The 14381-nt window shown below is 42.9% G+C and overlaps 2 protein-coding genes across 6 annotated transcripts in view; one reads left to right on the plus strand and one right to left on the minus strand.

The window, feature by feature from the left end:
* The window catches only part of LOC147016047 (uncharacterized), a 43474-nt gene extending 39020 nt beyond the window's left edge, over nucleotides 1-4454 (plus strand). For 3 of the 4 annotated variants that reach the window (XM_085848735.1, XM_085848738.1, XM_085848737.1), the window contains one exon: nucleotides 3974-4454. In XM_085848735.1, coding sequence (XP_085704861.1) covers nucleotides 3974-4063 — 90 coding nt within the window. In that variant the 3' untranslated portion in view covers nucleotides 4064-4454. Of the gene's footprint in view, nucleotides 1-2430; nucleotides 2532-3973 lie in introns of all 4 variants that reach the window. The other variant, XM_085848736.1, reaches the window with a different exon arrangement.
* Nucleotides 4455-4619: 165 nt separating this feature from the next.
* LOC147016049 (hepatocyte nuclear factor 6-like) overlaps nucleotides 4620-14381 on the minus strand; it is a 90445-nt gene continuing 80683 nt past the window's right edge. The window contains exons 2-3 of one of the 2 annotated variants that reach the window (XM_085848734.1): nucleotides 9032-9321; nucleotides 4620-8248 (exon numbers count right to left, since the gene is read on the minus strand). In XM_085848734.1, the coding sequence (XP_085704860.1) occupies nucleotides 9053-9321 (269 nt within the window). In that variant the 3' untranslated portion in view covers nucleotides 4620-8248; nucleotides 9032-9052. Of the gene's footprint in view, nucleotides 9322-14381 lie in introns of both variants that reach the window. The other variant, XM_085848733.1, reaches the window with a different exon arrangement.

A 14381-nucleotide genomic window follows, 5' to 3' on the forward strand; every position in this document is an offset into this window, starting at 1 on the left:
TATTCAGGGTAGAGTGACCTGGTCTGAAACCAAATTGATGATCGGAAATCAAGCCATTGGAGAAGAGGAAGGATTTCATGTCTGAAGTGATGATGGATTCCATAACCTTGCTGATGATTGGGAGAAGGCTGATTGGTCTGTAGTTGCAGGGATCTGTTTTTGCACCTTTTATGCAGGGCAGTGATGTTAGCAGATTTCCAAGCATATGGCAGATGACCTTGAGCAAATGAGAGAGTGAATAGAATAGAGAGAGGGTGAGCAAGAGCAGAAGAGCAGGCTTTGAGGACATGTGGGCTGAAGCCATCTGGACCGGCTGCAGAATCTGAGTTGAGGTTTGAAAGCAAGCTCTCCACCTTGTCAGGAGAAAAGGACACAGAGTTCAGGGACAGTTGGGTGTGACTGGGTAAAGTGGGTAGAGATAGTGATGGGTTTAGGACACAATATTTAGCTGCAAACACCGAGTTTAGGCATTCAGCTTTTTCACGTGCAATATCAGCAGTGCGGCCATTTGAGGTAAGGGAGGGGATAGAGGGGGAACATACACCAGAAACAGATTTGATTAAACACCACCAGGATTTTTGAGGCGGGAGAGAGGGTTGAGAGTTCAGACTTGAGATGAGAAAGATGTTGTTTTCTGGCTCTCCTGAGGGTAGATACACACTTGTTCCGAGCTTTATGGAAGGAACTGAGATTGCCCTCAGTTGGGTTTGCTTTCCATGAGGCAAAGGCAAGTTGTTTCAGGACAACTGCCTCGCCACAAGCTTCAGTAAACCAAGGGCAGGAGGAAGGATAGGACAACTGAAGATGAGAGGGGATAAATCTGTGCATGAGGGAGAGCAAGTTTCTTTGAAAGAATTCCCAGGATGAGTTGATGTTTGAGAAAGTAGTGATAGGAGACCAGTCTATAAGTTTGATGGCTGCTTGGAGACTCTGCCAGTCGGCTTGAGTGAAATGCCAGACTCGACGGCGGTGAGGTGGTTGTCTGATAACAGCCAGAGAGATGTCCACTTTGACAAGGACGTGGTCAGAAGAACCGATTGGAGCGGAAAAAAGAGCAGCAGATATTGTCAGGGAAATTTGTGAAAATCAGATCCAGAAGAGATGGAGTACCATTGGTTAAGATCCGGGTCGGGAAGTTGACCGATTGAGTCAGTCCCAATGAGTCGCAGAAAGCTTTTGCTGAGGTGCCATGACAGGTGAGAGAGGTACCCACACCTAGCCAACTAGCATGATGACAATTGATGTCACCACATAAGAGGAAGAGAGAGTTTGGATGAGAAGACAGAAGATGGTCCATCTTTTCGGATAGTGAGGTGTAGATGGAGTCATCACTGTTTGGTGGACGGTAGAGTACACATATAAACATGAGGTGGGAGTGGAGGGGAAGCCATAGCCAGAGGTATTCCTGGGGGTGTGGGGGAGTGAGAGCAGTGCATGGAGAGTGAGGAATAGAGTCTTTGATGAAGAGAGCAACACCTCCACCAGGACGAGGCTCAGGTCTGTCATACCGGAGGAGGGAGTAACCGGGGAGAGATTCTTGGGAGTCAGACACGTCTTGGGAGAGTAAAGTTTCTGTTAGGCAGATTATGTCTGGTTTGTCAGTGGCAGCCTGTATGGAAAGATCTGAAAGGTTTGAGCGAAGTCTCTGGATATTTGAGGTCCACACTTTTAATGAAGAGGTCAGGGAGGAGGTTTTGGGTGCAGGGGGGGGAGGGAAGAGTAGGACAAGGGACGAGGGGGGGGGGAGGTAAGGAGGGTTGTTGAAAGAGTGTGGGGGATTGCAGAATAGCTCGGGAGGGGGCCAAATGAGGAGGAGAAAAGGCTCTGTCGTGCTGGGGAGAGAGGGGGGACAAGAGAGGGGGAAGAAGGCAGTTGAGGATTTGAGGAGGTGGAGTGAAGAGATGGAGGTGAGAGGGCAGTGGAAGGAGGCAGCTTAATAGATGAGAGGGGGGGAAACTTTGAGAAGGATGAGTGAGGGGGATGAAAGGTGGGAGAAAGGTGAGCGGGAAATTTTTGAGAGATGAGAGGGAGGCTTGGGGGGAGAAGAGTGGGATGGTTGCTTTGAGAGTGAGAGTGAGGGGTGAGGGGGGTGAGTTGGCACTGAAGTTGGAAAAAAGAATGGTTGATGGAAAGCGAACATTCATCGCAAACTGGGGTTTTTAAAAGTTTTATGTCAGAGATGCGATTTAACACAATTCTTGATGGATGCAATAAAGGCGAATTCAGAGAATGTCGAGAAGAAATGCTGTAACAGTTGGATTTTTTAGGCAAGGAATGAAGGAGAGGTCGAAATGAGAGCAGTCTGTTTAAATAGCAGAAGAGTAGTGCATTATGAAACAGTAAAGAGTACCACATGTGTGAGAGGAAGATGAAGCATTACAAGATCGTATTTTTTATTTATTACTATTAATGTTTGAGTGTTTTCAACAGATTTGGTCATGGAAGTGTTGTAGAAAAAAAAATCGAGGAAGAAGAAGAGGATGAGGATGAGGATGAGGATGAGGAAGAAGAAGAAGCAGAATCGTGAGAAGGTTGGCGTATTGTTGTTGTTTTTTAATTTTTTTAAGATAAGAAATAGAGAGATTAGTTGGGAGAATGGAGGACCTTAGGAAAGTGGGCAGGATAGAAATTGAAGGTAATGGGGAGGATGGAAATTGAAGGTAATGGGAGAGAAAAAACAAACAAAAAAACAAACAAAAAAACGATCGAACACCGAGGGGAACCAGTAGGTCTCAAGCCGAGGCCGAGGCCAAGGCCTAGGCCTCAAAAACCCGGTAAGAACGTCGACAAAAACTCACAAAATAGCACGATTTTTGAAACAAAACCGAACGAGGAACACACAGTAACATGTAGGTGAGAAAATTAAACAGTTAAAACGGGACAACCAACGACCGGAAACTTAACTTTGAGAACGTCAGCAGAGAGCCCCCAAGGAGACCTCTCGATGCTCCAGCCTTCCCCTATAATTGATTTTCAGGAATTGGCTTGCTTGTTTACATCTGCCAGTTGTAAAAAAAATATAAAAGTAGTGATCATTTGAAAGTGATAAACTCCTCTTTGCAGACAGGATTTAAAAAAAAATCCACGTTCCCACCAATCAGGATATACAGCTGGTGTACATTATCAAGTGTTCAAGATTACTATGGTGTTATTTCTTGCCAATCACAAGCTTCCTCCAGCACATCTGCATAAACATTGATTACAAGCTAGATTCTGTAACTAATATATCCGTACGGAATTCCACTCTATATGCCTGGTGTTGCCTGAAAGGTTAAGGTGGGTTTTCATGGGACACGCGAAAGTTCGAAAAACGTTTTTGAAATTCTCGCCGAACAAAAAATGACTCCTGCGAACAATTGACGCTTCTGAACCCCCGCGCATGTTTGGCGAACTTTTGGAGCCTAAAATACGAATGTTGGACTTTGCCATTTTTTCGACATTCGCATCCTTCGCGAACCGTTCGCGTGTCCCGTGAAAACCCACCCTTCGAGTGATGGGCTTTGGATCTTTAGGTCCTGAGTTCAAATCCTGCTTGGCTGTTTAATTAATCCCATGTGAGGTTGACTCTGCCTGTTATCCTTCTGAGGTTGGCAAAAATGAGTACCAGCTTGCTGGTATCCTATGTCGGAGTGGCGACCCGTCCAGGATTGTGCCCAATAGCCACGGAGGCTGCTTAGGCAGCACCAATGCTCTGCACAGAGTATGGTCCCATTTGATGGATAGATTTGAGTCTATCCACAAAAACAATTGCACAAATTCACAGATGAACAATCACGTACTTTATGTGTTCCATTAAGTTTGCCCTTTCCACATGCTGGTCCTGAAAATGGGACTGACATTACTGTGGTTGTGTGTGTGTGTTTGTGTTTGTGTTTGTGTGTGTGTGTGTGTGTGTGTGTGTGTGTGTGTGTGTGTGTGTGTGTGTGTGTGTGTGTGTGTGTGTGTGTGTGTGTGTGTGTGCCTTCCTGTGTAGGGTGTATTCAAAGATTGTGATCTCAAACTCTACGAAGATTTTCAGAAGATGTACCAGAAAAAAGAAGATGTGTTGTTGCACAAACACTGAAAGATAGTTTTTGAAATCTTTGAAAATAAAAATAAAATTTTGGTTTAAGGCCATCTAAATATGGGAAAGCTGAAATTGAAGAATGATCTTCTGATACTCTCCGTATGTCTTGGACATTCAAATCCACCACTCCCACGTTTTCACACTTCCTTTAGCATTTCTCCTATATTCCCTTTCATCCTCCTCTACCTTTCCTTGCATCCTTCATTTCTCCTTTCCCTTCCTCAGTTCTTTTATTAACAGCACACAGTCGATGTGGTAACTGGTTGACCCTTTAATGTGTATCTTCCCTTGCAATTATTTCAATTTCTTTGAAATAAAAAGCACATTCAGTGTTTTTGTTTAAGTCTTAACTTCTGAGTGTGAATCCAGTTTGATTAAAGTAATTAAAGACCTTTGCTGAATCCTGAGCATTGATACGTGTGTGTGTGTGTGTGTGTGTGTGTGTGTGTGTGTGTGTGTGTGTGTGTGTGTGTGTGTGTGTGTGTGTGTGTGTGTGTGTGTGTGTGTGTGTGTGTGTGTGTTTGGAATATTCACCCATTTTTAGGCCTGATGTAGAAGATGAACACACATACCTCAGGTACTACATTATACCGAGTGGCATGTTGAAGCCGAAAGCCCCTGTACTCTAAGGCGAAGTTATCTAAAATGAGGCACATTTTCAAGTTTGCAGAAAATTCAGACAGAAATCAGAACGTGGTTGACATCTTTACTTTTATTTAAACATATATGACCATTACGAAAAAAACCACGTTTGTCTTCAATACACCATGAAACTTTTACAATTCACTTGAAAGACAAGACTAGGAAAAAGTTCTGCGGAGGCTTCATAAGCAGTCAAAAGACAATGCCACCTTAAATTGTTAGCATTTTCTAAAGTGACATTTTTGAAATTTCTTTGGTTTCATCTCTAAAAATGCAAAAAGGCAAGTGCATCACAACTAAACATTAGCTCGTCATCGCATACCCGTAACAGCATCGTCAACTCATGATGTCATGCAGGTGGTACAATAAATGGAAACTAAAGGCTAAGATGTAATGGTCCATCAATCATGCATATTACATGTGGCACCTTTAACTCCAGACATATCCAGCGATTACATTCTGGGATTGGGAGGAGTTGAGGATTCCTGACAACATTCGGTTCTTTTTCTCCAATCTTCAGGCATTTGTTTGGACATTTCATGTGTTGCGGCTACCTGTATTATATGTTTACTGACGTTGTAATTCCTGTAAAGTTTACACAAAGTCAGGTGGGGTTTTTCTTTCTTTTTCTGGCATTCACTTTACAGAATAACAAAGTTGTATCAACCACAGCAGCTGATGGATTTTATCAACAGCAGGTGCATGGTTCGTTGTAAAGTAAATTATCTGCCGTTGCGATTGCAGGCCAATTAAGACGCGATTTGAATGCCGCACCGTTCTGTTTAGACCCTTTCTGTGCCCAAAAACTTATGGGGCCAAAGTTTACTTTTATAAACTGCAATAGATTTACAGATGGTGTAAAACTGACGTCTCGAGTAAAGGTGGGCTTCAATGAATGCAGATTTTTTTTTTTGGTGGGACGGCGTGAACATATACAAGTATATGTACGTGACACATGAGAGAAAAAAATAAGTTTGATAAACTGGGTAATAAATGTACGGGTCTCCTTGCAGGCATTCATTCAAACACACATCATGCAAGTCCTAATGTGATTGTTCGGCGTAGCGACGTACACTATTTCAGACAGATTTCGTGTGTTGATGACATCATTTGGAAGTTTTCTTGAAGGAAGTTGTGGATGATGAAACTGCAATGTGCACCTTGCATGATCATTTTGAACGAACACAAAGGGATGTGGATGGGTTTGAGTTGGTGTGGCTCTCATGCTTCACTTTATGACACCAGCAATGCAGAGGGTATAAAAGCTCCCGTCGTGCCAAACGACACGGGCAAGAACATAAGGAAAAGCCTTGGGATTCCTTTCATTTGCACATCGCTTTAAGTAAGGAGTTTATATTTCTCCATCTCAAGCAGGAGACAAAACTTCAACCATTTAGGAACCATAATGATCGCTAAGATGTTTTCAGGGGACGTTTTTTTTTTATTCGTATAGGAGATGTCAACAGCAGTAGTCCTATATTATTGAAGACTTTCTGCCTGCAATCATGTCAAAACATGAGCATGGAAACAGTAATTAATGTGTTCGGTGTCAGCTACACATACACGTTCGGAACATCGCGCTTAGATTCGGATTCGTGGAAACGAACCTTCACTGGACCCCACAATCACATGACCTCAGGCCGGCACATTATTCATAAACTCTTCATCTTCCTTCCCTTAAACTCTTCCCACCCCTTCAAAAGATTTTTCTGACCAGGATTGTTGTTTTCATGCCAACCCTGGCCCAGTCACGAGTTCATTAATACGTTGAATGTTTACATTTCCTCGTTTTGAGGGCCTTTTGACTGAGGAATCTGCTGTGGGTCACCTGTTTAAATCCAGGAAGCCATGTGAAGCTACACTTTTATATTACAATTCGCATCATACATCATGAAGTGCAGCTTTTGGTCGAGATAACAAAATAATGTGCTTTGTGATTGCCAAATACTTGTGGGATTAAAAAGTAGAACGTTTTCCACAACAGCTGACAACAAAATATGGGTACGTTATGGAACGCTAGCACAAGTGGTGACGTTTACAAAGTCTGACACGATGAACGCATAGCCACAATGGGCTTCTGATTGGTTATTGTAGAAAAAGACCCTAGTGGCAAGCTTGCTTGGTCTGGCAATGCACCAGTGAACTAAAACAAAAAAGTCTTTAGCCAACTTCCGGCTCAGGTTCTCGACCTGCTAACAAACAAACAAACAAAAAAACCTTTTCACCGGAAAACTTCTCCAACAACTTTTTCTTTGGAGCGTACTCACACGTAAGTTAGCCATATACTTATTACGGTCGTTACTTTGACTCGAGTGATCAGGGATTGTACATTAATCATAAAGAACATTATATCACGTGTTACCGAGTTACTGATCAGATAACCAAGAGACCTTGTATTTCTTACTCATGGATGCATGGCAGAATGTTTTACACACTTCTCCCCAACATGTCATTATTTTCCTCCTCTCCCCATTCATCTCACAGTTGCATACCCTCCTTTTCCTCACTTATCATTGTCACCCCCTTGTCTGAATTTCAATTTATCACCTCAAACCCACCCCTCCCCATAAATAATACAAGATGGTCCCTCATGGAGGACCCCGATTGCTTCGAACCTCCTCGGGCCAACTGGTTGCACTCTGCTTCAAGTGGAATTTTTACCTTCACCAGTGAGAATCACCAATTGTGTGTTAAAACGGTTCGCTCCACTCCTGAACACTTATCGTCAAAGAATAAGGCTAATTACCTACAACTTCTCTATGTCGGTAAATCTTTGGTATCTGACACAACACGGATGGTGTGTGCTATCGGGCCAGTCAGTCTTGCAGGTGACCTGGGGAGATGAGAGCTGCAGAGTATTCCAAGTGAAGAAGGCACAGCATTTCTCCAGAGTCCCACAAACCGGATCCAACAACCTCAACTGTACATCGTCTCGCTTTGGCTAAATCTTTGGTATCATATGCGCTGAAGCTTTCAGAAGCAAAACACTGAGGTAGCACTTTTTTGCCACAATACATCTGACATTACAAAAGGTTTTGCTACATCAACTCCCCTGTCGTCTTCCGAAACGACTACACTGAGTCCCTGCGGTTTCTTGACGTCATCCTCGCATATCCTGGTCATGGTACGTTGGCCGACTCACTCAAGAGGGCTCGTTAAACGCAGCAATCAAGGCTTTTAAAATGAGGGGTTTTTAATTTATTGTTTTTGATTATCCAATTAAATATTTGAGCAGTAACACAGAACTTCGAGTTAAGGTTGATCTCATTCGACATTTCAACAGCTCGATTTTCCTTTCAGTACGTGGAGATTCCTTACAATCTTACACCGTCTCTCTGTGCTACTGCTGCATAGGACAGATATATGGTACTTCTACCTGATCTTGGCAAGTCTTGTGAAATCAAGTGACAAATCCCAAGATGCAAAATACTCTCCATAGCATTCCGCTGCCGTCAAGGATGCCAACCATCAAGACCACACCTGTAATCATCGAGTAAAATCAAGTCAATTGGTGTTTGCAGACTGCAGGGCTGTGGGGGGCTGGGTGGAGGAGGGGAGCGGTTAGAGTATGAAATCCTGTCCACCAGCAAAAGTCACAGCTCAGCAAATATGTGCAGGAATAAAGCCAAATCACACCCTAATTATCACGTTCACATCCAACCGTCATCTACTTGTAATATTTGTTTCTCCAATTGTATCTTTGCCTTACGATGGTCTACTTAATCTGCAGTCCACAACCCCCAACCTACCCCTCACCCCTTACTCCCAATAAGAACACGATGTTTGCATATAGGCCAAAACCATATCCTTTTTATATCTATCACTGAAAAGGATTTCTGTTATTGCCAATATTTATTTTATTCACCACAGTGCAACAGCAGCACCTCAGTGGCTATTTACACACACTTGTCATAAAACATGAGGACAGTGCATTCAGGGTGTTCTGCATGTATGACCAATGTGGGGCCGTTTCATATCCCTGCAAATCCCACATTGTTGGCCCATAATTTGAACCCTTAGTGTGGCCACCGATCCCATTGGCATCGGACTCGACAGTCCAATTCGTGGGTCATTTATTAGCACAAGGCCCAAATGAAAGCCTAGACAGATGTTGGTAGAGGAGCTGGGGCTGATACCAAGCCTTGTGCATTGATTTCTTTCCAACAGGCCTTACGGGTTGGACACAACGTACAAATGAGCCCATCCGGAGCTTGGCTAGTGACAAGTGGCTGAGGCCAGGGTTTACAAGTGTTTTTCAGGCCATGTAAAATGCCATAAAATGGCGCGAAGATGTGTTTAAAAGGCCAAATAAAACAGGCCTACCAGCACAGATTGCGTATTGGTTTAGGATGAGGTCCGACATACTGCACTTGGGACCTCATCCCGCCATCGGTCCACACAGCGGCGTCTTGCATTCATGAAGAAATTACTGACAGTGCTGAGCTGCAGGCCAAGCTGCTGGGCTACAGCTACCTGTATCTCCTTGGCAGGTCGTCTGTTTTCACGGAAGATCGCTTGCAGTGTACGGCGCTGCACATCCGTAAACACAAGACGTGGTTTCTTAGGCCCATCGCTGCGTTTACGGCCTTCATCTTGCTCCTTGCGCCGGCATGCTGTGATCACAAGGAGGTTGAGGGGAATATTGCTGGTGGTTGGAAAGTACAATGTAGGTTGTTATTCAAAATTACATTAGACATTTTCCCTTACTTACCGTACCTCATTTCCAATGCAGTTAGGATATTGTCAGATACATGAGAATGTATATGCACTATGAGTAATAAACATGTTACATTGCAGGTTTTTCTTCCATTTGCACTTCTAATACTGGTAATTCTGTTGTTTCACACCCCACCCTCCAGTCATTCAAGAGTGCTGCCCATCATCACCTCATATGCGTTCTCCCATACCCACCACTGCTCTGTTCTACTCTTGCTGCCTCCCCGCTTCCCCACTCATCTTTCTGCTGCTCATTCACTCATGTGCAATGTTTTTGTCCCCTTGTTCCCCTGTGATCCTTTGTCAGTCTGTGAACCTGCTGCCCCCGAACATGTAGTTCTTTCATGAGCCTAAATTTTGGTATTAAAGTATATTTAAAAAGATTTACTTCTCCTTGTAGCTTAATGTACAGATGTGCATCTTGGCACCTTTTGTGTATGAAAATAAAGCCTGCGAGGCGAAAAGTGGGGTAACGCAGATGGTTCACTTTGTCTGTCCGATGTCTGTCGGTCGTTCTGTCTGCAAACATCAGTTTACGATCGAGGAATAACTTCATGTAAATGGAATGTTATATTTTGAATATTAATCAGAAAACACACCTCTGTAGTTGAGCAGTACATCGGATCTGAATTTGACCCAATCACACGTGCGCAGAGAGGAGTGAGATAATTTTTTTTACTGTCTACCTGTCTGGCAGTCAAACGAAACTCAAAATCATTCCAAACAGGGAATTTACTGTTTTTAAGGACGCTATAAAGGACACAAACAACAGGCACGAATAACCAACGTAATGTGTTAAATAAGGTGGTGTAAAAGATGCTGCATCAACGGCGGTAAACTTCCATAATCTCTTTTCTACATCCTCTAAAATTTGTATTTTATTTGAAAGGAAATATATAATTGAACACGAGAACCAAAATTACCTTTTTAGCACTTTCAAAACCCTTCCTTTTAGCAGCACTTGGACAAAAATATTACGGCATTTTATGTCATCACGCTCAATGAAATTTTCCGCTCGTAGACCCCACTCATGTCCTTGTTTCACAAGACAGTACAGAGTAAGGTGTTCTATGAATCCTCTAGTTTTGTTGTTTATTTTGGATGATTTCAGATCCAAGATCAAAGAAAGACTGTGTAGTTGAGACACGTCACATTGAAAAGATACAGCGAATGCAAAATTGCGAAAGCACAAAAATACAACTAACTGGAGATTTCTGTGAGACAAAAGCTTAAAGGTCTAGATTTAACTATGGTGTGGTGCCTTCATTGGGGACTAAATAAAACAATGTGGCCTCACAAGAACAAACAGCCAACTTCCAAGAATATTGTCATGAATGTTGAAGGCCCAGCATAAATATCGCTAGACGACAAAAAGTGGGACAAGGAAGGAGAGGAGGGAGAGGGGTGGCTGGTGAAAGAGAAAAGAGACTCAAGAGAGACGAGGAAAAGTATCATGGGTTGGGATTTCAAGAAAGAAAAGAGAGAGAGTGGTAATCAGAAGGAGCAGGCAGGGGGCAGTATAGGGAAGATGAAGTGGAAAGAGGGGTTTGGTTGAGGCTGCACATGTTTGCAGACATCTCACAACCAGGGTGCATTTTAACAAATGTAAAGAACACTGTAAAATCTCAAGTCTGTTGTATTTTGTGCTTTGTGCAATTTTGTGAGCACTGCACCTTTCCCTCACGGTTTCAAGCACCTGCATATGTTGTGTACACATCAGCTATTCAGAAATGAAACAAAGGGTGAGGCTATTTAATCATATCCCATCCATACTCACAATCTTTTCTATCCTCGATCCCTCGTTAACCTTATCTCACCTTACCCAGCACAATCCTCTGATTTGCAGGTTACTCTGTTTCCTCCCTTCTTTCTCTTTCTCTTTCTCTTTCTCTTTCTCTTTCTCTTTCTCTTTCTCTTTCTCTTTCTCTTTCTCTTTCTCTTTCTCTTTCTCTTTCTCTTTCTCTTTCTCTTTCTCTTTCTCTCTCTCTCTCTCTCTCTCTCTCTCTCTCTCTCTCTCTCTCTCTCTCTCTCTCTCTCTCTCTCTCTCTCTCTCTCTCTCTCTCTCTCTCTCTCTCTCATCTTTTGTTGTTCATTCCTTTCCTTGCTTGTTGTACCCAATTGTAGCCCCACTCTCAGTGAATAGCCATTTTACCCTCTGACCTCACGCTTTCCGTGAGCTTCAATCTTGTGGAGAAGAAAATAATAATAATGATAATACCACTGCTACTACTAATAATAATAATATGGACAACAAATGGGTTGTAGCAAATCTTTGGATCAAACTCAGTAAATGTGCCACTGACACAATTCAAATGGTTTGTTTGAGAATATTTCGAGTGTGAAGGCTGAGATACAAATTCCAGCTGAGACTTTTGAGTTGACATGGGGCTGCAAAAATTAGTCTACATCCAACTTACAAGCAGATTATCATGAATGTGAATAAAGTTTTCTATTAAAACATATCCTTATTTTGATTTATGCCACCACGACTGAAACATTTTGTTTGGTCACATCTTTACTAACTGTAATGGAGAATTCAGAAAACCTTAAAATGGCTTCCTTACCTTTTTTGTATGCGACTGTTGTCTATGTTTGTAAGCAGTCTCCCTCGGGTCTGTCTCCGGTCTGCCTAACATTGTGTGATAATAAATACCAACTTTCAACACAGACGTTCTCTCGTCTCCTGTGTCCTTGGTTTTTTTTGGACCTCACAACATCTTCTCTCAGTTTTGGCCACTGTCTGGGGTGGACAGAAGGGGTGCATGCGTGTGGCTCTGCAGCAAAAACAGGGGATGGCCAAGCGTCCTATCGGTCCAGTTGTGTGGAGCCGTGCAATCGATTCGAGAGACTTAACCCCCTCGCCAGGAGACAGTAATTCTCTCTGCCTTCGTGCCATTGATTAGAGCTGCTTTGATGCTCCCTAGGGCAGTTAAAGCACCTGCAAGTTGCCAAGAAAACCAGCTTGGGATGGGTTGAAACCAGAGGAGTTACCAAAGCCACTATCAAATCCAAATCACACACTATGTCGGGTGCTCACTTGCTTGGAATACACAACATGTGAAGTACAATCATTCAAACAAACAGCAAATACCACATTTTAAGGTGTGACAAGTACATAGACTTATGAGAGGACAGTCAGAAAAATAACCAGATATACTTGGTCATGAGCTGGATACCACTGATGATCGGAATGACCACGATCGCACAAGAGTCGACTTTTTGCATTGATAATGACCAACGAGCCTTAAGGGCAAGGTGTTTGAAATTCAAACACGCCGAGGAGACTTTCATCCCTGCGCACGCACAGCCGGTGCAGGATCAATAGCAGATACTGTATATCCATCTCATTTCACTCATTTCTGGCCCGCTGGAATCCCGAAGTCTCCAGTGCCGTCTCGGGGAGATATTGGCAGACAGGCCTCATGGACTTGCAAGGTGGGAAAGGAGAAGCAATCGATGTGATCCTTCGCTGATAACTGCTGTATGGCTGGCCAGGCAATCGAAGCTCGGACACCCTTGTTCAAGCTTCCATTGTTGCAGACAACAATGGATGTTACCTACACACCGAATATAATCGTTCCATGTGAATGCATAAAATTTTTGTTGTTGATCCCAATAAAAAATTAATTACATTTCCATAATCCATCCATTGGGAACATACTCTGCACAGAGCATCAGTGCTGCCAAAGCAGTCTCCTGAACTATTGAGCACAATTCTGGACAGATCATTACTCCAACACAGGTTACTTGAATGACTCAGACATCCCAGCAAGCTGGTACTCATTTTGCTGACCTCAAAAGGATGACAGGCTGAGTCAAACCCACCCACTATTAATTCAATGGAAAAAGCAGGATTTGAACTCAAGACCTTAGGATCCCAAGCCCACCACCCAAATCATCAAGCCAACACCAAGCTGTGCCTTCCCATCAGAGGTCCCAAATGGAAAACATATGAGGCCAGATCACTTGTTGGATAGCAGGATTTTAGAAGAAAAACCTTTAAACTTGGGATCCCTTGCATTTTTATGCCAAGCATATGTTCATACTAGTCCTAAAAGATAGTGCATAGGTAGCACACTCGCCTTTGACCCATTTACTCTGGGTTCAAGTCTCAGCCAGGCAATAAACTGTTGGATCAGTGCTTCGCAGACAGGGTGAAAGATCACAAACAAAGTACGTCGTCCCTTGGTTCCGAAGGCAAATTGGTGGACATTGAGCTGAGAACCTGTCTGCCAGCATGAATCGGTAGACCGAAAATATCTCATCATGTCTTTCATGAACAATAAGCCAGTTATCTATGCCACCATGGCCAAATTCTAAATTCCTGCCATCTTTAATCAAACACCTTTTTTAGTGGTGGTGGGGGGGGGTGGGAGAGTGCCTCCATCAATGCTGATGAAAGCCAGTGATCCAGGAACTCGCCCATGGATCGATTTCATTCCCAAAGGGTGGGCTGGCATTGCTAAAAACAAAAGTTTGGTTGACTGATACGGAGGGGAGCAGTGCAGCAGCTAACACACCACTTCATTGTAGTGGGAGGTTCTGTGCTGTCATTTCAACGGACACACATGTATATCCATTAAAGGGAAATTTAATATTTTGACAGTTTTGTGTGCAAGACACAATCAGAGAGCAGTATGTCAATGTCTACAAACTAATGATATCACGTGGGACCCCAGCTACATGTTTATCGACAGGATGATGCACCTTAAGATGTGCAACACCCTGCCTGTGTGAGACATCAACCCGACAAAGCTTATAGTCAGACGACATAGGTGAGTGTGCACATCTCTGGGCTATCCTGCCAGTAAATAAATAAATAAAAATAATAAAAAAATGTAAATGTATGTATATATATATATATATATATATATATATATATATATATATATATATATATATATATATATATGTGCAGTATCTGTCACGTGTTGTCATTGAAGTACTCTCAAACTTT

This window comes from Eptatretus burgeri, chromosome 12 (assembly GCF_056783735.1).
Source record: "Eptatretus burgeri isolate ZD-2024b chromosome 12, Ebu_testis_v1, whole genome shotgun sequence".
NCBI lineage: Eukaryota > Metazoa > Chordata > Myxini > Myxiniformes > Myxinidae > Eptatretus > Eptatretus burgeri.